This window comes from Ovis aries, chromosome 14, assembly GCF_016772045.2.
Source record: "Ovis aries strain OAR_USU_Benz2616 breed Rambouillet chromosome 14, ARS-UI_Ramb_v3.0, whole genome shotgun sequence".
In the NCBI taxonomy this organism is placed as follows: Eukaryota; Metazoa; Chordata; class Mammalia; order Artiodactyla; family Bovidae; genus Ovis; species Ovis aries.
Window position 1 is genome coordinate 58,587,219 of NC_056067.1, and position 26,289 is coordinate 58,613,507.

At 43.5% G+C, this 26,289-nt stretch overlaps 1 protein-coding gene across 1 annotated transcript; it reads left to right on the forward strand.

The window, feature by feature from the left end:
• Positions 1-500: 500 nt before the first annotated feature.
• On the forward strand, positions 501-12,891 carry LOC114118019 (upstream-binding protein 1-like). Its single transcript, XM_042231133.2, is given in 2 exon segments — positions 501-1,532; positions 1,534-12,891. Coding segments are annotated over 2 exon segments (1,503 nt in total). The 5' UTR covers positions 501-800; the 3' UTR covers positions 2,305-12,891.
• Positions 12,892-26,289: the final 13,398 nt, after the last annotated feature.

Below are 26,289 nucleotides of genomic sequence, written 5' to 3' on the forward strand. Positions count from 1 at the left end.
TGGCCACCCACTCCAGTGTTCTTGCTTGGAGAATCCCAGGGACGGCTGAGCCTGGTGGGCTGCTGTTCATGGGGTCGCACAGATTCGGACATGACTGAAGCAACTTAGCAGCAGCAGCAGCAGCAGCAGCAGAACTCACTAGACATCAAAGAATCCATACAGGAAGAAAAGCATATAAATGTAACATGTTGTAAGGCTTTTAATGATAAATCAACCCTTATAGTTTGTCAAAGAAATCATACTGGAGAAAAACCATATAAATGTGATATATGTGGCCACTGCTTTAAACAGCATACACAGGCCTTGTAGAAACCAGCCTTCGGGCCGGTGGTGCGGCGTCGGCGGGGTGGGCCGGGGCGGCGGGCCGCTCCAGCCGGGGCGGGCGGGCCGAGGGCCGGGTGTCGAGGCCGGTGCTAGGGTGACGGGCGGGCTGCGCTCCCGCGCGTTCGCGGGAAGGATGCGACCGAGGGCCTCGGGGCGGGGCGGGGGGCGGCAGCGCTAGCGCTAGCGGCGCAGGGGGTGGGCGGCGGCGGCGGCATGAGGCGCGGGGCCGGCGCCCACGGGAGGGAGGCGCTGCCGGTGGCCCGGCCGCTCCCGCTGCAGCTGCTCGCCTGGCTGGCCGTGCCCTGCCCGCGCGGCCCCGGGTGTTCTCATCCCGGCCGCCGCCCGGGCCGCCGCTGGTGACCACTCGCCGCTCCGCCGGAGGCTTCACCCGCGCCCTTCCTCAGGACGCGCCCGCGGAGCTCCAGCCCCTGCGCCCCGCTCGCGGAGACCGCGCCGCGCGGCGGCGAGGCCGGAAGATGGCCTGGGTGCTCAAGATGGACGAGGTGATAGAGTCCGGGCTGGTGCACGACTTCGACGCCAGCCTCTCGGGCATCGGGCAGGAGCTGGGCGCCGGCGCCTACAGCATGAGCGATGTCTTGGCATTGCCCATTTTCAAGCAGGAAGATTCTAGCCTTCCGCTGGATGACGAGACCAAACACCCATCCTTCCAGTATGTGATGTGTGCCGCGACATCGCCCGCCGTGAAGCTGCACGACGAGACGCTCACGTACCTGAACCAAGGTCAGTCTTACGAAATTCGAATGCTGGATAATCGGAAAATGGGAGATGTGCCTGAGATCACCGGAAAACTGGTAAAGAGCATCGTAAGAGTTGTATTCCATGACGGACGACTCCAATATACAGAGCATCAGCAACTTGAAGGTTGGAAGTGGAATCGCCCCGGAGACAGACTCCTCGACTTAGATATTCCAATGTCCGTAGGAATAATTGACACATGGACAAATCCAAGCCAGTTAAATGCAGTTGAATTTCTGTGGGATCCTGCAAAACGCACATCTGCTTTCATTCAGGTACACTGCATCAGCACCGAGTTCACTCCCCGGAAGCACGGAGGTGAGAAGGGAGTGCCTTTTAGGATCCAGGTTGACACCTTCAAGCAGAATGAAAATGGAGAATACACAGATCACCTACACTCAGCTAGCTGCCAAATCAAAGTTTTTAAGCCAAAAGGTGCAGATAGGAAACAAAAAAACGGACCGAGAGAAGATGGAGAAGAGAGCCGCGCACGAGAAGGAGAAGTACCAGCTGTCCTATGACACCACGGTCCTCACAGAGTGCTCTCCGTGGCCTGATACCCCCACAGCCTACGTGAACAACAGCCCATCCGCAGCTCCCACCTTCACGTCCCCGCCGCCGAGCGCCTGCAGCATCCCGGACAGCAATTCATCTTCCCCAAATCATCAGGGAGATGGAATTCCACAGGCCTCTAGTGAACAACTTCAGCCTTCAGCCACGATCCAGGAAACACAGCAGTGGCTGCTCAAAAACAGATTCTCTTCCTACACAAGACTGTTCTCCAACTTTTTAGGTGCCGACTTGTTAAAACTGACCAAGGAGGACCTAGTACAAATCTGCGGTGCCGCCGACGGGATCTGGCTCTATAACGCCCTGAAGTCAAGGTCGGTGCGGCCCCGCCTGACCCTCTACGTCTGCCGCGAGCAGCCCGCGCCGCAGGGGCAGCAGCCGGCGGCGGGCGGGGGCGACAGCAGCAGCGCCGCACCGTTCGTTTATCATGCAATCTACTTGGAAGAAATGGTTGCCTCAGAAGTTGCTCGAAAACTTGCGCTCGTGTTTAATATTCCTTTCCACCAAATTAACCAGGTTTACAGACAGGGTCCCACTGGTATTCACATTCTTGTTAGTGATCAGATGGATCAGAACTTTCAAGATGAGAGTTGTTTTTTATTCTCCACAGTAAAAGCTGAAAATGGTGGTGGCGTCCACATCATTTTGAAGTGACGTCTTCCGTAGTCTGAACTCTATTCAGCACCAAATAAAAGTCACGCTTAAAAGTGTGTGAAGACTGAATCCAAGAAGTCTTGGGATTGGATTTTACCGTATGAAATGTTTCATATTGAAAACATAGGATGACCTTCCTAATGAGCTGGACGAGAGGCGCACCTGGCCCGCGTCCCCGCCGGGAGAGAGCACGCAGGCCGCGCAGGTAGGCCGCCTGCCCCTCTGCCCGAGGCGCCGCGCACACAGGTCCGGAGCAGCCTCCGCTGTCTTTCTACACTGTATGCGGTTTGGAGATGAATGTAGATGTACTGTGGGCATTGACATTTCTGGGCCACTGTGGTGTCTGTGGCCTGGACCTTATGCTGACCTGGGCGGGGATGGGCCGCCGCGGACACGGGCCGACCAGTGGTCAGGGGAGAGGCGCGGCGCTTCTCGGGAAAAATCATGTCTAAGGGTGTGCGTCTGCCGGGATTATGCCGGATCGGGAGGATCCAAGCCAGGAAGACGGGCTTGAAGCAAACTGCATTATCAAGAGTACCTTGGTGAGAGGATCAGTGTAAATCCTAATAGGTACAAAGACTTTTGTGTTTTTGCTTTGTCACAGATTTATTGAAAACCTTTTTGCTTCTGCTTCCATTTTTAGCATTTGTTTCTGGTTTTCATTTTTGAATCCCAATGCCTTTTAAACTCATGTGGTTTTCTTTCTCCTTTTCCTCTCTATCTCCAACCACTTAGCAACCGCCTCCCCCCACCCCTTTCCTGTTAAACATTTTTAAAGTCCTGTCCCGGACATTGGAAATACACCTAAGCAGGACAAAACAATGTGATGGTTCGTAACTTGGTGTTAAGGGGTCATTATCAGGAGTTGAAATTATTCTCGGAACACTAGACATCACAAACACTATCTTGCACCATCAAAATTCTTACTTCTTGAGCTTTAGTACAATCATGGATAACATTCTGGTGATTATTTAGGGACTTTTATACACCACATAATAGCTTCTTTTTTCTATAAAAAGAGTGCCTCTTTCACAAAACCAAATTCTTGTCGGCCAGTATACTTTTCAAAGGGAATCACTGTTTTTGCAATTTTTTTCTACTATCTCTCTCTTCCCTTCACCCAAAGCCTTCCCAAAATTCATCAGCAAGCATTTGAGGCCTGTGGTGTACTAGACACAAATAGAAAAAACAAAACACCTCGATTGCATTTTAATTATACCACCTCTGTCTATTTACCTAGTATCTTGGTTTTGAGTGTTTTATTTGATGCTTGAGTTTGAAATCTCTCCCCAAAGACAAAACTGCTCCAGTGGATAAAAGCTTTGTATTTTGTTTTATTCATAAAGGGGGTTATTTGATATTAAAAAAAGAAAGTACTGTCTTTAAATATTCCATCTTTGGCCTGAAAATATCCCTCACTTGTATAGCCCCCAAGCTGGAGAGCTTTCCTTTCCGTCATTTCCCCTTTGCTTTCCTACGACCACATGTTTTCTGTACCAATCACTTGGGAAAGAAGTGAGCTTTCTCTTCATTGTTTTAGAGTTTTGCTTGTCTATTTAGCATTCCTTTTGGAGTCTCAAGATTTATGGAACAATAAATGTCATTTAATGCTGTGTGCTATTTTGAATTCATCAGGTTTTTACAAGTGGGGTTAAAAAAAAAAAGCTTGTCAAACTTGAAATTACACCAAGCAGCATTGAACATTAGTCTGTTCCAGTGAAACAGGTTAAATTATGGCACCAGCAAATTTGCTACTTTGTTTTTTTTAATAGTAGGATGTACACATTTCAGTATAATAAATGTTTTCCGATTGTTTTTGCGAAAAAATAAAAAAAAAATAAACAGCATACACAGCTTCAACATCATCGGCGAGTTCATACTGGAGAGAAACCATGTAAATGTGATCTGTGTGGAAAGGGCTTTAGTCGAAAAGCGAGGCACACAGTTCATCAGACCCTTCCTACTGGAGAGAAACTGTATACATGTGAAGTATGTGGCCGTGGCTTTACTCAAAAGTCACACCTTAGAATTCATTGGAGAGTTCATACCGGAGAGAAACCATATAAATGTGATGTATGTGGCAAGGCCTTTAGTGTAAATGAAAGGCTTGTAGTTCATTGGAGAGTTCATACTGGAGAGAAACCATATAAATGTGATGTGTGTGGCAAGGCCTTTAGTATAAATGTAAGGCTTGTAGTTCATCGGAGAGTTCATACTGGAGAGAAACCATATACATGTGAAGTATGTGGCCGTGGCTATACTCAAAAGTCAAAACTTATAATTCATGGGAGAATTCATACCAGAGAGAAGCCATTTAAATGTATGTGATATTTGTGGCAAGGCCTTTAGTGTAAATGAAAGGCTTGTAGTTCATTGGAGAGTTCACACTGGAGAGAAACCATATAAATGTGATGTGTGTGGCAAGGCCTTTAGTATAAATGTAAGGCTTGTAGTTCATCGGAGAGTTCATACTGGAGAGAAACCATATACCTGTGAAGTATGTGGCCATGGCTATACTTGAAAGTCAGTACTTGTGATTCATTGGAGAATGCATACTGGAGAGAAACCATATAAATGTGATGTATGTGGCAAGGCCTTTAGTGTAAATTCAAGGCTTGTAGTTCATCAGAGAGTACATACCGGAGAGAAACCATATACATGTGATGTGTGTGGAAAGGCCTTTAGTCGAAAAGCAAGGTGTACAGTTCATCAGACCCTTCATACTGGAGCGAAACATATACATGTGAAGTATGTGGCCGTGGCTATACTCAAAAGTCAATACTTGTAATTCATTGGAGAAGGCATCCTGAAGAGAAACCATATAAATGTGATCTATGTGGCAAGGCCTTTAGTGTAAATGCAAGGCTTGTAGTTCATTGGAGAATTCATACTGGAGAGAAACCTTACAAATATAACCATTGGAACAAACATTTTAGTGCACAGTGATGCCTAAATTGCCATCAGGCAGTTCATACAGGAAGAAAAATGTAGAAATGTAATTTATGTGGCAATAAATAATAATAATGTTTAAAATATAACTGATTCAATTTGCTCTGTGCCTGATACTAACACAACATTGTGAACCTACTCCACTTCTTTCAAATTTTAATAAAAGCACAAAGATGAGGTGGAGTGAGGTGGATTTATACTAGGGGGTGAAGTGTGTTTGGGTGTAGGGTACTACCGGGTCCCAAGAGGATTCAGATCTTTTAAGGGATCGGGATAAATGACAGTCGAGGGACTCAGCCACACATATGCATGTATCCATTCTCCCCAAACCCCTGTCCCATCCAGGCTGCCACATAACATTGAGCAGAGCTCCCTATGCTATTCAATCGGATGTTTCTGTTTTGTAAATGAGTTCATTGGTATCTTTTTTCAGATTCCAAATATAAGTGCTGTCTAATCTTTGTGTTTCTCTGACTTCAGTTCAGTTCAGTTGCTCAGTTGTGTCCGACTCTTTGTGACCCCATGAATCACAGCACGCCAGGCCTCCCTGTCCATCACCAACTGCCAAAGTCTACTCAAACTCATGTCCATCGAGTCAGTGATGCCATCCAGCCATCTCATCCTCTGTCATCCCCTTTTCTGATTTATTCACTTAATATTGAAAGGTTGTTGCTGAGCCATGAAAGACTCCGGGATTCTTGGCATCCGGAGGAGAGGAATTCAATCCAGGGCCAATGATGAGGTTTGAGCACTCAGAGCTTTTGTGTAATAAAGTTTTATTAAAGTATAAAAGACACAAAGTTTCTGACATAGACATCAGAAGGGGACAGAAAGAGTGCCCCCCTCCTAGTCTTTCGCGAAATGTTATATAGCTACTAGCAGGCTGCTAATTGGAGAAAGGAAATGTCTCAAAACTCAGAGATTGGCACCAGGCCCCTCACCCACAACATGCATTTTGAGATAACATTGGCACAAGGTGAGTTGTCCTGGGCCATAAAACGATTGACTTGAATCTTTTAGAAAGGCAGGTTTCCAAGCAAATAAATAGTTTCATTAGCATAGATTAGGAGAACAACTGTATGAGTAAAACATACTGATTTGTTGACCCATTATCGGTTCTGAGTCTCTTTAGCAAACCAACTTGAAGAGTCTAGGGTAAATACATAGTTCATTAACATAGCTTAATAAAAACATTTCCATAAGAAAAACGCATTGGTTAGCTCAAGGTTTGAGAAAAGTTCAGGTGGAACCAGGTGTCATCATAGCAACACAGTATTTTAAGAGAAACCTCCTTTTCAAGATTAAAATTTTGAATAGAAAAGGAGGAAATACGTGACACTTGCAGTTTGTTTCCTCCTCCTGCCACTTAGAGAAAGATAAAAAACATTGACACTTGCAGCCTATATCCTCCGTTTGGGGACCCCTGACCTTCCTGCGTGTTACTTTCTCAGTATGATCATTTCCAGACCCATTCACTTTGGTGATTAATTTTGTTTCCCCAATAATGTTGAGTATTTCTTGGATAATTCAGTTCAGTTTGTGTTTACTACTTCATATGTGTTAAATCCTCAGTACATCTACTCTTGGAATTTGGTGAAGACTGACCCCCAGGTGTCTGGGCCAAACCGTTTTAAGGTAATACCACATCTTTCCACATCCATGTGTATGTCTGCATCTGGAACGTGGACAATTAACATGCAGCTTGCTTTCTCAGGGCACAGAGAAGAGCTGACTGTTTTTTCACTTTATTAATGGAGAAAGGCTTATTCTCAGCAGCTGTTTCTTCACCAGAGCACAGCTGGTAAAAGAGGAGATGAGGGGATAATTTAGTTATATCAGTATGATGTAGATGCTCATTAGTGTCTAATCATACACATAATATCCAGGATGCTGTGCAAAGACTTTCTTTTCCGTGATCACCGGAGAAATGGCAAAATGGAAAATATTTTTCCTAGTGTTGAGGCTGCAGAACAGGGCCCTGTGGCGCTCCCAGGCACAGAGGCCTTTTTGGTTCCCATTTCTTATAGACAGGACTGCAGCCTCCATGACCTTCCGTGAGTTCCAAAGGGCAGAACAGTTGCTGATCAAAGAAGGATGCTCACACTGGTTCAATCGTTCCAACTCTTTTGACCCAATGGACACAAAATGGGTTGCCATTTCTTCCTCTAGGGGATCTTCCTGACTCAGGAATCGAACCCAAGTCTCCTGTACTTGCAGGTGGATTCTTTACCACTGCACTGATTAGGAGACCAGACCACCTAAGACGCTGCACAAAACTTCATCTTGTCACCAACCCCATCCTTTTACAACTTTGCAGAGGAAACAAGAATACAAGACTGTTACTGCCTTGATGCTTAGCATATATCCCTAGCGGACGATATAACCTCTCCCTACTCACCAAGGAGGGGGCCCAAAGTGTTCCCTTTTATCCTCACACATATGGAAAGCCACTCTTACTCCTCCATAACTCTGTGTTTGTATTTCAAGTATTTCAGTTTGGCATTTGTGCAGAGAGCCAAGATTTTAGCGTCTGTATAAACTCTGGGTTCTGGTTCAACCCAGACCCCTGACTTGTTGATTCAGAGGAATGTCTTTCAACACATACTGATGTCTCTAAGATGTGACAGGACCAGACACAACACAGCCCAAAGGAACACGCAGGGCCCCTCACTGACGTTCTAAGGTACATACAAAGGCCTGAGGTTCTCAGGCCTTTGTTGTTCTTTTTTTTTTTATTGTTGGGTTAATATTCCTAAGTTTCCATTTTTTAACTATTACATGTATATTTATCTTCTTTGACTTTTCTTGGTATTATAGCTCCTGATGACAGAGTTGAAGCTTACTTTGGATCCTGTAATTATGGAAAAGAGCAAAGATTAAAAAATTCTCCCACTTCACTTCCAGGAAATGGCTTACTGCCAAAAGCCACCCTTCCTCATTATCACTGATTTAAGACCCCTGCTCAGCCCCCTGTCTGCCTGGGAAAAACCCAGACTCACACTCCACAAATTACCAGTCTATGCCCTATCAGTGATGTGTTGTTGCTGTTTAGTCGCTCAGTCATGACTCACTCATTGCAACCTCGTGGACCACAGCACGCCAGGCTTCCCTGTCTTTCACCATCTCCTGGAGTTTGATCAAACTGATGTCCGTTGAGTTGGAGATGCCAGCTAACCGTGTCATCTTCTATCATTCCATTTTCCTCCTGCCTTCAATCTTTCCCAGCCTCGAGGTCTTTTCCAATACGTCCAATATTTGCATGATGTGGCCAAAGTATTGGAGCCTCAGCTTCAGCATCAGTCCTTCCAATGAATATCCATGGTTGGTCTCCTTTTGGATTGACTGGTTTGATCTCCTTGCTCTCCAAGGGACTCTCAAGACTGATCTCCAGCACCACAATCCAAAAGCGTCAGTTTTTCTCTGCTCAGACTTCTTTATGGACCAACTCTGAAATCCAATTTTTAATCACATCCGTAGCTGACTACTGGAAAAACCATAGTTTGTCTATAGGGAGCTTTGTTGGCAACGTGATTCGTTTGCGTTTTAATAAACCATCTAGTTCTACCGTAACTTTTTCTCCAAGGAGCAGTCCCCTGGCTGCAGTCCCCTTTAGCAGTGACTGTAGTATTGAATTACAGTGTCCTCCACCAGCTGCAACCTGACGTCCAAGGAGTGGTGGTTGCATGGATGCAGGAGGGCCGAAGGTAGCTAGTCTACAGTCATGGTCAGGAGGGGAGGCAGAGAGGAGATACCCCTCGTCCAAGGTGAGGAGCAGTGGCTGCGCTTTGCTGGAGCAGCTGTGAAGAGATACCCCACGTCCAAGGTAAGAGAAACTCAAGTAAAACGGTAGGTGTTGTGAGAGGGCATCAGCGGGCAGACACACTGAAACCATACTCACAGAAAACTAGTAAATCTAATCACATGGACCACAGCCTTGTCTAAACTCAACGAAATTAAGCCATGCCCTGTGGGGCCACCCAGGATGGGTGGATCATGGTGGAGAGGTCTGACAGAATGTGGTCCCCTGGAGAAGGGAATGGCAAACCACTTCAGTATTCTTGCCTTGAGAACCCCAAGAACCGTATGAAAACACAAAATGATAGGCTACTGAAAGAGGAACTCCCCAGGTTGGTAGGTGCCCAATATGCTACTGGAGATCAGTGGAGAAAGAACTCCAGAAAGAATGAAGGGATGGAGCCAAAGCAAAAACAATACCCAGTTGTGGATGTGACTGGTGACAGAAGCAAGGTCCGATGCTGTAAAGAGCAATATGCATAGGAACCTGAAATGTTAGGTCCAGAATCAAGGCAAATTGGAAGTGGTCAAACAGGAGATGGCAAGAGTGAATGTCGACATTCTAGGAATCAGCAAACTAAAATGGACTGGAATGGGTGAATTTAACTCAGATGACCATTATATTTACTAGTATGGGCAGGAATCCCTTAGAAGAAATGGAGTAGCCATCATGGTCAACAAAAGAGTCCGAAATGCAGTACTTGGATGCAGTCTCAAAAACCACAGAATGATTTCTGTTCGTTTCCAAGGCAAACCATTCAATATCACAGTAATCCAAGTCTATGCCCCAACCAGTAACACTGAAGAAGCTGAAATTGAACGGTTCTAGGAAGATCTACAAGACCTTTTAGAACTAACACCCCCAAAAGATGTCCTTTTCATTATAGGGAACTGAAATGCAAAAGTAGGAAGTCAAGAAACACCTGGGGTAACAGGCAAATTTGGCCTTGGAATACGGAATGAAGCAGGACAAAGGCTAATAGAGTTTTGCCAAGACAATGCACTGGTCATAGCAAACACCCTCTTCCAACAACAGAAGAGAAGACTCTACACATGGACATCATCAGATGGCCAACACTGAAATCAGTTTGATTATATTCTTTGCAGCCAAAGATGGAGAAGCTCTATACAGTCAACAAAAACAAGACCAGGAGCTGACTGTGGCTCAGATCATGAACTCCTTATTGCCAAATTCAGACTCTAATTGAAGAAAGTAGGGAAGACCGCTAGACCATTCAGGTATGATGTAAATCAAATCCCTTATGATTACATACAATTCTATTAGACAAGGTGGTTTATTCGCTCCATGTTCTTCAGCCTTACCTTGGTCCCTGGAGGCCTCACCTGCCGCCCCACTCCCGGAGAGGCCGGGTTCTCTCCCTGGTCCTGGGATTCTGGAGAGCTCTCCCTGCTCTGAGACCCCTCTCCCTCCCAGCCCCTCTGTTCTCATGTCTCCTCAGGCCGGTCCTTCTGCCCTTCAGAGTGACCTTTCCCCTGATCCCTGGTAGTGGGAGGTGATCTGAACCAGCCATGTGACGCCCATGGTTCTTCAGACCCAAATACCACCCGCTAGAATTTGGCTCATGCAGGAGGGCCTTTCTTATTCAGTCTCCTACCCTGTAAATAGTGGGCGGAAGGCAGGATCAGAAGAAGCAGAGATAGCAACTCCTAGAGAAATGAGAAAGGCATGTGGGATAAGCGATGGTAGTGAAGAGGATTGTGAAGAACTTGAAAGAGACAGCTTCATGAAACAGAATGAGCCTTGAAGGGAGCAGGTGGAGAAAGGAGAGAAATTCAGAGAAAAGCAGGGTCTCCGGAGCATTAAGGGTGAGCAACATAGGGAGATGTGGTGGTTCTTTCCAACTCTGCGAGCCCTGTATTTCCCAGAGTTTTCTCAAATCCATGTCCATTGAGTTCAGGATGGTATCCAACCATCTCATCCTCTGCAGCCCTCCTCTATAGCCTTCAAGGGAGAGCGTCTGTAAATCAGGGGTCCCAAAGAGAGCGACAGTGGAGAGGCAGTTTACACAGACAGCCCACAAAGAGGATACAAGAGTTGGGACCAGAGCCACAATATCCTGCTGAGAGAGAAAGGGGACTTCTAGAGATTGGAGGAGCTGAGAAAAGACAGCTGAAAGGAAGCATAACCACTTGGGAGTGCCAGAGAGTTGGGAGGAAGGGAGGGCAGAGGTGGAAGAAGAAAGGCAGAAATACAGGGAGATTGAGGATCACCAAGGAGATTGAGAGAAAGCAACTTGAAGGTGATAGATGGCAGAGAGAGGCGGGATGGGAAGCAGGGAAGAAGTAGGGAGGAGGACAGGCACAGCAGGAGAGCAGAGAAAGAGAGACAGAGAAAGAAGTAGGGAAACAGTTCAACCAAATGGAGTGGAAACAGCTAGTGTGCAGGTGATGGTGGGGACTAGATCCAGAAGAGTGCTGAGTCAGTTGGGTAAGAATTATTAAGTTGTTATACATTGATTTTTGTTTTTAAAATCTGCCAGGAGCCAGCGTGAGGAACTCTGCCCGTGGCAAAGGTCATGAGGAAGGAGGCTTGGCATACGCAAAGGCGTGATCAAGCCTCAGGAAACCCCCTGTTCCCAAACATCTACCCCCCAAACCAGAGTCTGTTCTATGCTCTCACCTACACCTCTGACTTTATGGAGTGCTCTCCCCCGTCACCATTTCTCTCGGAGAAGGAGTTAACTTGCAGCTCCAGTTAATAAAAATTCCTGGGCGTGAGAAAAGTGTTTCAACTTACAAACTCCTCTGAAGGTTCTCTAGCCTGCCTGATCAGGTTCGTCCAGCCACATGTGATTGTTTACAGCCTCCCAACTGTGAGAGGCACAAGATGCTTTAAAACTTTCTAAATACAGACTCTTGAGAAGTTAGAAAATATTTAGTATAGTATTAGTGGGTTGATTAGGAATTATATTGGTGAAGGTTTTTTTTTAATTTGTTGTGCCAATAATTACTGCTAATTCCCTGCCCTGGGTGTGACAAGGGTGTCTCAGGTCAAACCTCTCTGCTGACAGACTAGCTTGTGTGACAACCTCTCAACCATAAACAGCACAGAAAGTTTGGAGTGTTTTGAAAGTCTTAATTAGCATAGGGCTTTTCTCATTGATGAGTCAATGATTGACGCCAGGCCTCCATATCCTTAGGCACCTGGGAATATATTAATCAATGTATTTGGAATGTAGAAAAGGAAATATAGTAGTTTTTGATGTTAGCAATACTAGACTTTTTGAGTTAATGAATTCTCTCTTGTTATAGATCACTGTACTTTGTTATAAATCACTGTGTCCTCGCTATGCAAAAATGTACCTTTATCACTGTCTTAAGACTAAATAGATCTTAAGGGGAATATTGGTGAAGGGTTTTTATTTGTTGGGCTAATGTTTGCTGCTATATCTCCATATTCCTTGCCCTTATAATGAATATAACTAGCATATAGGAAAAATAAGTATTAACCTTTAAGATTAATCATGTTAACCTTAGGTTAAGTACATTCCTTTCTTGATTGTAATCCACTACACCCTCACCCTATAGGAATGCAACTTTATTTGGAGGTTGGCGCCTGATTTAAGGAAAAAATCACCCCTGGAAAAATAAGTTTTCTGGTTAACTGACCGGTATCAGAAAGGGCCATAAAATATCAGAGGCCTCATGGCCAGAAGATGATGTAAAACCCATAAGACCTTTGTATAATTTTATATGAAACACCTGATTGTGACAAGGGTCAGGTCTGCTGACCCCCACGTGACTCTGTATTCATCCCTATGTATAACAAAAAGGTATATAAACAAACCTGAAAAATAAAGAAATTGGATCAGTTTCTGGAAAGACTGATTACCCCGTGTCATCCTTTCTTTCCCCTTCTGGCTGAATTCCCATCTGGAATGTGGGTACTCACCAAGCCTGCTAATTCTGCCTGGGCTTCTAAGAGGAGGTCTCAGTGCCTCCTCTCCTTCGGGAGAATGGAAAGACGCCTGTGGCCTACGTAGGTGGTGATTGGTATTCCATGTGAACCAAGTTATTCAGCCTCTTTTTCTTCACTAATTTTCCTACTACACTATCCATTTCTAATCTCTCTATATCTGTAATTAAATTAAGTTTTTTCCTAGGGTGCGTACTCCGTCTCCCCTTCGAATTACCCTGGATCCACCGGGGCTGGACCCTGGCAAAAATCTAATGCAAATCTTGCTTCTGTAAATTATACAGATAAGAATGAGAACTGCAAAACTGTCTGTGAGGCATGTGTATTTTGTAATTATGTGTATTAAAAGATCATCCATGTGTAGAGACTGTTGAGGTGAGGGCTGCAGCAGTGACTTGATTCTCTCAGCTTGATTGTGTCCCTATTCCTGGTGAGAGTAGAGGTTATGCGAGAGAAGAAATGGGACAAGAACTGGACTGACTCTTACTACATGATTCCTTTTCAAGGAACTTTAAACATATTCTTTGTGATGGTTTTACTTTTGGCTTTCTGCTTTGTTTACATTTAATTATTTTTATAGCTTGGGATAAAGATTTGTTCGTTCAATAGCAACTTTCTTGTAAACAGTTATGGAGATGTGTCTCACTTGGATGAATGTAGAGAATATCATGGTAAGTGAATTAAGACATACAGGGAAAGACTGGTATGTCCTTCCATTATATGGAATGTAAAAAAAAAAATGAAACTCACTAGTACCAGAGGATAGGATGGTGGTCATCTGGGGCTGGGAGGAGGAGAAGATGGTGAGATGTTGGTCAAACGGTACAGATTTTGAGTTGTAAAATGAATGCATCCTGGGGAGGTATGCGCAGCATGCTGACCGTAGTTAATCCTGTTCTGTTACTGCATGCTGGGAATTTGTCAGGAGAGTATGTCTTCAGTGTTTTCACCACACACAGAACATGGGAATTTGGAGGTGATGGATGTGTTCATTAGTGGTTTGTGATAAATATTTCACAGTGTACAAATGTGTCACATGGTCACAGGGTGTATGGTATGTATACACATACTCTGGATAGTCGGTTCTCCCCCATCAAACATGTTCCTCAGGATCTTGTGTGGGGCCTCGCCCCAGGAATGTGCAAAGAGCTGCAGATGGTTCAGATCTGGATCCTGCATTGAGCACCAGGGCTCTTATACTCCACTTCTGAGACTGAGATCAGGCCCTGGGGGAGGCTGGATCAGGGCCTGCTGTGTGACCTGAAGGGCATCTTGGGGTCAGCAGAGGTGGCCCCTGCCACTGTGTACATGAGGCCTCACCAGGAGGGTAGTGTGATCCAAGGAAATTGTGGGAAAGTCCTGTGTTGGACTCTATGTGGGAATTGACTGTCCTGAGTCCCTCCTGAGACAGTGGCCACAGAGGACTGTCTGTTCCACACAGTGAGGGCTTCCCTGTGTGTGTGTGGTTGAGGCTCAGGAAAGGGATGTGTTGACTCTAAGCATTAAACAGCATGTTTTTAACTTTCATGATAGAACTGTGAAGACTCATGGACCAAGAAGCCCAGAAGAGGAAAATGCAGGAGTCAGGGATGGTTCTTTCCCAGGTAGGGTCATATTCTCAGTGGATTCTCACACTGCCTTCCTGAAATGCCCTTCTCAGGACTCACTAATCATGTCTGACTCTGGAGTGTCCTGTCTGACTACTGTACATGCACACTCACCTAGGGCCTTCCCTCAGGGCCTATCGTCTCCACTTAGATCCCGTCTCCTCATGACCTGGGGACCTGGCCCTTGTGAGGAGGCTCCCCTGGGCACCATCCTGGGCAGGGCTTCTCACTCACGGGTTGGAGATGTGGTCTTGGTGCTGTTGGGCAGCAGGGACTGTTTAGGGCTGATCTGGATGCGCTGTCTGCTCTCAGTCAACCAGGGTAAGGAAGCTGTATGTGGACCTCAGGTATTAACATGTACAGTACATGGTAAAATCTGCAAAAGAGGCCAATGAGTGGAAATCAGTTCTAACTTTTTATAGTACATTTAAAACTAAATGAGCACCTCCTTGAAAACTTAAGTGTTTGGGAATGGAATGGAAAGTTCAGAAAGAGATCTCAGGACTGGATGGTGTTTCATATCATTGTCTTGTTTTATCTTTTTTCTTCTTTTTCAGTTTCTTTTTCTTAAAATTCTTTTCATTGTTTCTAGTCTTTCCATTGTCTATTTAAACCATGAAATCAAGTTTACTAATATTTTTTGTCTTTCCTTCTTGGTTGCAAGTTGCATCTTGCAGGATCTTAGTTCCTGAGGAGGAATTGAACCTAAAACCCCTGCAGTAGAAATGCAGGGTCTTAAGCACTGGACCACCAGGAAAGTCCCAACTTTACTAATTTTGATTCATTATTTATTTCAGAAACAATACATAATATAGGCAATTAGAGACCAAGAATTGGCTCCAAATAGCTTTCCATTGATTTATCAGAATATTATTTCTACTGAAATGATCCTTACCTCTTTTTCTTCTCCTTTTGTGTGAAAATAAAAACTCTGCTCAGGGCCTCATGGTGAAATGTATTTTCATATCAGGGACAGTTGACCTTCAAGGTTGTGGCCATCAAATTCACTCCTGAGGCCTGAGAATGCCTGAACCCTGTTCAGAGGGCCTTGTACAGGGATGTGATGATAGAGACCCTCAGAAACGTGCTCTCTGTGGGTAAGAATAACTTGCCTCTGAAGTTTGGGATCTGCCCTGGGGGTGTGTCTCTGCATTTTCTCTGTATGCCTCTTGGTAGCCCGTTTTTAGTGACTGAGCTGAAAGTCCTGTTGACTCAGACATGAAAAGCCTCATGATTGGCATTAGGAATTTAAACTTGTCCTCTCTTCAGGTGATCTGCCCACTACATGGTACACAAGGAGTTTTTCCAGAGCTTAAGTATTTATAAAGTTGATTTCAACCTTTTGAAATATCCAATTTCCTATTTTGTACCCCTATGGTCTTGGTTTAGTAGTTCTTTAAAAGTAATAGATCTTTGCATATTGTACTATTCCTTATGCATTCAGAAGGAGGTAGAGCGGGAATGAATACGTGAAGTACTGTTCTTTCCATCTTTAATGCTTTAATCAATATTCACACCTTGGAATTCATCAGAGAATTCATACTGGAAAGAAACGTTACAGATGTAAGAAGTGTGGCAAAGACTTTAGTTGGAGTTGGGGCCTTATAATTCATCAATACATAATGGACCGAAACCATAGAAATGTAATGAGGGTGGGAAACCTTTAGTGCACATTTAGTCTTAGCTGACCATCAAGCAGTTAAGACATATAGGAGAGAAGCTCTTGAAATGTATGTGGCAAAGCCTTTAGTTACAGATCTTATTTTACAGTTCATCGGAGAATTCATACTGGAGAGAAACCATATAAATGTGATGTTTGTGGCCAGTGCTTTACTCAAAATGTGAGCCTTGGATTTCTTCAGAGAATTCATACTAGAGAGAAAACTTAAAATGTAATGAGTGTGGCCAAGATTTCAATGCACGCTGAGCTCTAACCAACCATCAAGCAGTTCATACAGGAAAGAAATCATATAAATGTAATTTATGTGGCAAAGCCTTCTGTTACAGGTTTTATATTACGGTTCATTGGAGAATTCATACTGGAGAGAAACCATATAAATGTGATGTGTGTGGCCGGTGCTTTACTCAAAATTCACACCTTGGAATTCATCTGGGAGTTCATGCTGGAGAGAAACCGTATAAATATGATGTATGTGGCAAAGTCTTTAGTCAAAACGCACACCTTACAGTTCATCAGAGAATTCATACTGGAGTTTAGTTCAGTTGCTTAGTCGTGTCTGACTCTATAACCCTGTGAACTGCAGCACGCCAGGCCTCCCTGTTCATCACCAACTCCTGGAGTTAACTCAGACTCACGTCCATTGAGTCAGTGATGCCATCCAGCCATCTCATCCTCTGTTGTTCCCTTCTTCTCCAGCCCCCAATCCCTCCGAGCATCAGGGTCTTTTCAAATGAGTCAGCTCTTCACATCACGTGGCCAAAGTATTGGAGTTTCAGCTTCAACATCATCAGTCCCTCCAATGAACACCCAGGACTGATCTCTTTAGGATAGACAGGTTGGCTCTCCTTGCAGTCCAACGGACTCTCAAGAGTCTTCTCCAACACCACAGTTCAAAAGCATCAATTCTTCGGTGCTCAGCTTTCTTTATAGTCCAACTCTCACATCCATAGATGACCACTGGAAAAACCATAGCATTGATTAGACGAACCTTTTTTGGCAAAGTAATGACTCTGCTTTTGAATATGCTGTCTACGTTGATTATAACTTTCCTTCCAAGGAGTAAGTGTCTTTTAATTTCATGGCTGCAATCACCATCTGCAGTGATTTGGAGCCCAGAAAAATAAAGTCAGCCACTGATTCCACTGGTTCCCCATCTATTTGCCATGAACTGATGGAACTGGATGCCATGATCTTAGTTTTCTGAATGTTGAGTTTTAAGCCAACTTTTTCACTCTCCTCTTTCATATTCATCAAGAGGCTCTTCTTCTACAGTTTCTGCAATAAGGATGGTTGCCGGGGTCCAGCCATGATGGATCCAGGGTGATTCGAAGGTGGGATGGAATCGGTGTCCTAGGAAAAAACTTAATTACAGATAAATAGAGAGATTAGAAACGGATAGTTTAGTAGGAAGTATTAGTGGAGAAAAAGAAGCTGAATAACTTGGTTTATGTGGAATACCAATCACCACCTACGTAGGCCACAGGCGTCTTTCCATTCTCCCGAAGGAGAGGAGGCACTGAGGCCTCCCCGGTCCGATCTTAGAAGCCCTGGCAAAGTTAGTAGGCTTGGTGCGTACCCTCATACCAGATGAGAATTCAGCCAGGAAAACGGGGAGCAAGAAAGAAACGACACGGGGGAATCAGTCCTTCCAGAAACTGATCCAATTTCTTTATTTTTCAGGTTTGTTTATATACCATTTTGTTATACATAGGGATGAATACAGAGTCACGCGGGGGTCAGCAGACCTGACCCTTGTCACAATCAGGTGTTTCATATAAAATTATACAAAAGTCTTAAGGGTTTTACATCATCTTCTGGCCATGAGGCCTGCTGACATTTTATGGCCCTTTCTGATACCGGTCAGTTAACCAGAAAACTTATTTTTCCAGGGGTGATTTTTTCCTTAAATCAGGCACCAACCTCCAAATAAAGTTGCATTCCTATAGGGTGAGGGTGTAGTGAGTTACAACTAGGAAAGGAATTTACTTAGCGTAAGGTTTAACATGATTAATCTTAAAGGTTAATACTTATTTCTCCTATATGCTAGTTATATTCATTATAAGGGCAAGGAATATGGAGATTTAGCAGCAAATATTGGCTCAACAAATGTAAACCCTTCACCAATGTTCCCCTTAAGATCTATTTAGTCTTAAGATAGGGATAAAGTTACATTTTTACATAGCAAGGACACAGTGATTTATAACAAAGTACAGTGATCTTAACAAAAGAGAAAATTCATTAACTCAAAAAGTCTAGTATTGCTAACATCAAAAACTACTATATTTCCTTTTCTATATTCCAAATACATTGATTAATATATTCCCAGGTGCCTAAGGATAGGGAGGCCTGGTGGCAATCACGAACCCACCCTATGCTAATACTCCAAACTCTCTGTGCTATTTATGGTTGAGAGGTTGTCACACAAGCTAGTCTGTCAGCAGAGAGGTTTGACCTGAGACACCCTTGTCACACCCAGGGCAGGGAATTAGCAGTGATTATTGGCACGACAAATGAAAAAACCCTTCACCAATATAATTTCTAATCAACCCACTATACTATACTAATAATTTTCTGACTTCTCAAAAGAGTCGGTATTTAAAAAGTTTCAAAGCATCTTGTGCCTCTCACAGTTGGGAGGCTGTAAACAATCACATGTGGCCGGATGAACCTGATCAGGGAGGCTAGAGGACCTCCAGAGGAATTTCTAAGTTGAAACACTTTTGTCACGCCCAGGAATTTTTATTAACTGGAGCTGCAAGTTAACTCCTTCTCCGAGAGAAATGGTTATGGGGGAGAGGCTCCTGTAAAGTCAGAGGTGTAGGTGAGAGCATAGAACAGACTCTGGTTTTGGGGGTAGCTGTTTGGGAACAGGGGATCTCCTGAGGCTCGATCATGCTTTTGTGTATGCCAAGCCTACTTCCTTATGACCTTTGCTATGGGCGGAGTTCCACACGCTGGCCCCCGGCAGATGGTGTCTTCTACATATCTGAGGTTATTGATATTTCTCCCAGCAATCTTGACTCCAGCTTGTGCTTCTTCCAGCCCAGCGTTTCTCATGATGTACTCTGCATATAAGCTCAATAAGCAGGGTGACCATATACAGCCTTGACGTCCTCCTTTTCCTATTTGGAACCAGTATGTTGTTCCATGTCCAGTTCTAACTGTTGCTTCCTGGCCTGCATACAGGTTTCTCAAGAGGCAGGTCAGGTGGTCCGATATTCCTATTTCTTTCAGAATTTTCCACAGTTTATGGTGATCTACACAGTCAAAGGCTTTGGCTTAGTCAATAAAGCAGAAATAGATGTTTTCTGGAACTCTCTTGCTTTTTCGATGATCCATTGGATGTTGGCAATTTGATCTCTGGTTCTTCTGCCTTTTTTTAATCCAGCTTGAACACCTGGAGTTCACATTTCACGTATTTCTGAAGCCTGGCTTGGAAAATTTTAAGCATTACCTTACTAGTGTGTGAGATGATTGCAATTGTGTGGTAGTTTGAGCATTCTTTGGGATTGGAATGAAAAGTGACCTTTTCCAGTCCTGTGGCCACTGGTGAGTTTTCCAAATTTGCTGGCATATTGAGTGCACCACTTTCACAGCATCCTCTTTCAGGATTTGAAACAGCTCAACTGGAATTCCATCACCTCCACTAGCTTTGTTCATAGTGATGCTTCCTAAGGCCCACTTGACTTCACATTCCAGGATGTCTGGCTCTAGGTGAGTGATCACACCATCATGATTATCTGGGTCGTGAAGATCTTTTTGTACACTTCTGTGTATTCTTGCCAACTCTTCTTAATATCTTCTGCTTCTGTTAGGTCCATACCACTTCTGTCTTTTATTGAGCCCATCTTTGCATGAAATCTTCCCTTGGTATCTCTAATTTTCTTGAAGAGATCTCTAGTCCTTCCTATTCTATTCTTTTCCTCTATTTCTTTGCATTGATTGCTGAGGAAGGCTTGTTTTTTCATCTCTTCTTGCTATTTTGGAACTCTGCATTCAAATCGGTATATCTTTCCTTTTCTCCTTTGCTTTTTGCTTCTCTTCTTTTCACAGCTATTTGTAAGGCTTCCCCAGACAGCCATTCTGCTTTTTTGCATTTCTTTTTCCTGGGGATAGTCTTGATTCCTGTCTCCTGTACAGTGTCAAGAACCTCTATCCATAGTTCATCAGGCACTCTATCTATCTACTGGGGAGAAACCATATAAATGTGATATATGTGGCAAACCTTTAGCCAAAGTGCAAAGTTGTAGTTCATTGGAGAATTAATACTGGATAGAAACCATATGAATGTGGATTTTGTGGCCGGTCCTTTACTCAAAATGCCAGCCTTGGAAGTCATCAGAGAATTCATACTGGAGAGAAACCTTACAAATGTAACGTGTGTGACAAAGCCTTTTGTCATATTTCTCGCCTTACAATTCATCAGAGAATGCATACTAGAGAGAAATCATACAAATATAATTAGTGTGACAGAGCTTTCATTGCTCATTCATCTGTAACTGACCATTAAGGAAAACAATATAAATGTAATTTATATGTCAAAGCCTTCAGTCACAGGAATCGTTTTGCAGATAATCAGTGAATCCATATGGAGTGAAACCTGACAGATGTAATAAATGCAGTAAAGTATATCATCCTTTTGACCTTCAGAAAGTCAAACTGTAGGAAAACTGCACAAATACAGTGGGTGTGGCAAAGCTTTGGCTTCTGAGTTCAGAACTAACTAACCGTCATGTAATGAATTCTGAGATCTTACCCATGTAGTGATTGTCGCAAGTGTTTTAGAAGGCATTCAAACCTTGCAAATCGTGAAAAAAAAAAAAAATACTGGAAAGAAGCCATGCATTTAGAGTGCAGTAAATCTTAAGGGGACCATAAGGTCACCTGTACATGAGAGAAAGAATGTAAATGGAATATATATGACCACTGCTTCAATGGCTTTCCTGGTGGTTCAGACAGTAAAACGTCTGCCTACAATGTGGGAGACCCAGATTCGATCCCTGGGTTGGGAAGATCCTCTGGAGACGGAAATGGCAACCCACTCCAGTACTCTTGCTTGGAAAATCCCATGGACGGAGGAGCCTGGTATGCTACAATCTATGGGGTTGCAAAGAGTCGAACACGACTGAGCAACTTCACCTCACCTCACCTCACCTCACCTCACTGCTTCAATACAAGTCTCATTAGTCACATTATCAGGGAATTGATAATCCAGAGAAAGGAAATGTAAATAAGTGGGGCAAATGCATCAGGTAGCATTCAGGCCTAAGAAGACATCAGGTGATCCATACGCAAGAGACCTTACAAATGTATTCACTGTGGTGAGGCTTTTGTCAGGAGTTTCCATTTAGGCTTCATGAGAAAATTCATACTCTTAATACATAGAAGCTATGTTGATGTAATGAATGTGTCTTGACAACAGTCTCAATTTAAGATTCCGTAAAGAAGTCATTCTGAAGGAAAAGCTTACAAGTGATAATGAATGTGTAAAACCTTCACTTGGGGCTCATATCTCACCAATCATCAGATGATTCATACTAGGGAGATCCTTACAAGTGTATGTAATGTGGCAAGGCTTTTAGGTGCTGCCTTAAACTCAGGATTTATCAAATACTTTATACTTAGAAATGCAATGACTATGGCAGTTTTTACAATTACTACTCATTGTCTAGGTATGTAGGAATATATATCCTGGAGACAAACCACACAAATGTGTTTGTGGGAAGGAGTTTTCTGAAACAGCAAAGTTTGGGGACGATACTAGAGCAATGCCTTACAGATGCAATGGGAGTGGAAAAAGTTTCACCTTGAGTTGAAGTATTATGCAATAAGAGTCCATATTGAAGAGAAGTCATGAACTGTGTAGGCTTTCTCAAGACATCAGAGTGTATTAGACTTAAAAATATATGTCTTTCAAAGAAACCACACAAAAGTTGTGCATGCTATTTCCTCTAAAATCAGGAAGAAGGCAAGGATGCCCACTCTCACCACAACTATTCAACATAGTTTTGGAAGTCCTAGCAGTGAGAGAAGAAAAAGAAATAAAAGGAATGCAGATTGATAAAGAAGTAAAATTCTTACTGTTTGCAGATGACATGATCCTCTACACAGAGAACCCTAAACATAGCACCAGAAAATTACTAGAGCTAATCAATGAATATAGTAAAGTTTCTGGATATAAAATTAATACTCAGAAATCGCTTGCATTCTTATATACTAACAATGAAAAAAGAAACTAAAGAAACAATCCCATTCACCATTGCAATGAAAAGAATAAAGTACTTATGAATAAATTCACTTAAAGAAACAAAAAGACTTACATGTACAAAACTATAAAAGACTAGTGAAAGAAAGATGACACAAATAGATGGAGCAATATACCATGTTCACGGATTGGAAGAATCAATATAGAGGAAATGAGTATTCTACCCAAAGGAATCTATAGATGGGAAGATGTTAATGTATGAACTTTGAGTTGGAAAATGAGTAAGTTCTGGGGAGCTATGTGCAGCATTCTAACTGCAGTAAATTCTTCTGTGTTACTAAATACTTTAAATTTGCCAGCAGAGTAAATCTTGAGTGTTCTCACCATACAAAACATGGGACCTGGGAGTTGATGGATGTGTTGATGACTGGATTGTGATAAATATTTCACAGTGTATACATCTGTCAAATGGTCACATCATGCATGATAAGTATACACATATCTATTTGATTAGTTCTATCTCAGTAAGGCTGGAAAACAAGAAAGTAGGAGGTGGGCTGGGTTTGCCACCTTTAATGGTGTTCAACCCATATTTCCCATGAGATCCATGAAGCATTTTGCAAAACCATGTATGGTACCCCCTGCCCTATCAGACGTCCTCAGATACTTGAGTGGGTCCTAGTCCCAGGTATGTTCACTGTGCAGCAAATCTGATCTGGATCCTACATTGAGAACCAAGGCTCTTAGGTTCCACTTCTGAGACTGAGAATAGCCCCAGGGATGAGGAGGCCACTCTGCTCTGAGTGGGGATGGACCAGGGCCTGCTGTGTGACCTGAAGGGGATCGTGGAGTCAGCGGAGGTGCCCCCTGCTGCTGGGTACATGAGGCCTCACCAGGAGGGGAGTGTGATCCAAGGGAAAATATGGGAAAGCTCCTGTATTGGTCTCTGTGCCGGAACTGACTGTCCTGAGTCCCTCCTGAGACAGTGGGCACAGAGGACTGTCTGTTCCCCATGGAGGGCTTCCCTGCATGTATAGTTGGGGCTCAGGAAGGGGGAATGTTGATTGTAGGTGTTAAACAGCATGTTTAACAGGACTAGGGGGCTTTTCATTCCATCATCTATTTTTCACTATGAAATCCAAGTTTACTGATAATTTTTGGCTTCTTTGTCACATGGTGCAGCTTGCAGAATCTTAGTTCCCTGAGTATGGATTGAACCTGAAACTCCGGAAATGGAAGTGTGAGGTCTTAACCACAGGACTGCCAGGGAAGTCCCCAACTTTACTAACCTTGGTACATTGTTCTATTGTGGAATTAGCAAATAAACTTTGGTTTTTGTTAATAACCACATACCTAAAATTAACTGTAGATAAAATCATTTTTTAATAAAAATTATTTATTTAGGTGTTCTGGGTCTTTGTTGCTGCTTGGTCTTTTCTCTAGTTGCCAGCAGTGGGGGCTGTTCTCTAGTCCTGGTGTATGCGATTCTCGTTGTGGTGTCTTGTTGCAGAGCATGGGCTGTATGATGCTTGGGCTTCAGTAGTTTCAGCACGTGGGCCTAGTAGTTTGGGCTCTTGGGCACTACAGCACAGGCTCAGTAGTTGCGTCACTTGGTCTTAGTTGCCCCGAGGCATGTGGCCTTATCCTGGAGCAGAACCCGTGTCTTCCGCATTTGCGGGTGGATTCTTTACCATTGCGCCAGGAGAGATGCCCTCATATTATTTGTGAAGACAGGTATTTTATAGAGATTGGACTCAAAGTATTCTATATATGTTTTTTATACATCTACTACTTTTTCTTTTTTTAAAACTAATATAGTATTAGAGTTGAGACGTCCCTGTTGGTACAGTGGATAAGAATGTGTCTGCCAATGCAGGGGATATGGTTTGGATCTCCCTGGTCTGAGAAGATTCCTCATGCCCGGGAGTAACTAAGCCCATCCACCACAACTACTGAGCCCATGCTTGAGAGCCTGTGAGCCAAAACGGCAGACCCCATGTGTTGCAACTACAGAAGCCTTGTGCCTGCAGTTCACCTACAACCTGTTCTCTGTAACAAAAGATGCCATTGCAGTGAGAAGCCCTCTCACCACAACTGCAGAGTATCTTCCGCTCAGTGCAACTAGAAAAAGCCACACAAAGTAACAAAGACCAGCACAACCTAAATAAATAAATAAGCTTTAAAAAAGAATGTAATATTGACAAACTTAAGTACAGTTGATTCATTTTCATGGCCCCAGAGATGCTGAAATACATATGACTAAAAAGTGATCATGGGAAAATGATTTAAAAATGTGTCAAGAGGCAACTCTTCATTTCAGTCAATTGTGTGTTTACATGTGCATGCCTGTGTGCATGGATATGCAACTCCATGGTTTTATTGCAAAATATCATCTCATGCTTTGTACCTTTGAACAGTTGAAATTATATCTTAAATATATTCAGTTCAGTTCAGTTCAATCGCTCAGTCATGTCCGACTCTTTGCGACTCCATGAATCGCAGCACGCCAGGCCTCCCTGTCCATCCCCAACTCCCGGAGTTCACTCAGACTCACATCCATCGAGTCAGTGATGCCATCCAGCCATCTCATCCTCTGTCGTCCCCTTCTCCTCCTGCCCCCAATCCCTCCCAGCATCAAAGTCTTTTCCAATGAGTCAACTCTTCGCATGAGGTGGCCAAAATATTAGAGTTTCAGCTTTAGCATCATTCCCTCCAAAGAAATCCCAGGGTTGATCTCCTTCAGAATGGACTGGTTGGATCTCCTTGCAGTCCAAGGGACTCTCAAGAGTCTTCTCCAACACCACAGTTCAAAAGCATCGATTCTTCAGCGCTCAGCCTTCTTCACAGTCCAACTCTCACATCCATACATGACTACTGGAAAAACCATAGCCTTGACTAGACAGAGCTTAGTCGGCAAAGTAATGTCTCTGCTTTTGAATATGCTATCTAGGTTGGTCATAACTTTTCTTCCAAGGAGTAAGCGTATATTTATGTAGCCTTAAATTTTTTCTACCCCAGCACGGGAATGATTTAAATAGTAATAAAATTACTGATATTGTGTGTGGGGGAGGGATTGAGGAGTGACCTTATACAATGACCTTTTATGGCCTTCCATTGCTCTTCAAATTCCTTGATGTCATTTGAGGTTTCTCAGGGAACACTTATTGATGGACTTTTTTTAATGCTCTGTTACTTAACTGTTTGATTCCTTAGGTTCAAAGGAATTTGACTTGACTTGACTCCCTCCTCTTTTAATATAAAAGGGGACTGAGTTCTAACTTGGATAAGATGGTTTTGTGGGTACAGTCCACCATATTTTCGGTTTGCTGACTTTCTGAATAAAGTCTTTTTTCCTGTACCAGCAACTTGTCTCTCAATTATTGGCCTGTTGTGTGGAGAGCAGTAGAAGCTTAGAATGTGTACTAAATGAACAATGCGGTTTTCATCAATTTTTAAAAATATATTGCTCTTTTTGGCCACATGATGCAAAGAGCATACTCAATGGAAAAGACCCTGATGCTGGGAAAGATTATGGACTGGAGAAGAGGGCGACAGAGGATGAGATGGTTGGATGGCATTACCCACTTAGTGAACACAAGTTTGAGAAAACCCTGGGATATAGTGAAGGACAGGGAAGCCTGGTGTGCTGCAGTTCATGGAGTTGGAAAGAGTCAGATTCGACTTAGCAACTGATTAACGAAAATTGCTCATTTTAAAGCAATGGTTAGTAAACTTTGTCAATTTCAAAATTAAAACAAACAAACAAACAAACAAAAAAAACAACAAGGTACTGCTGAAAGTTCCCATCACA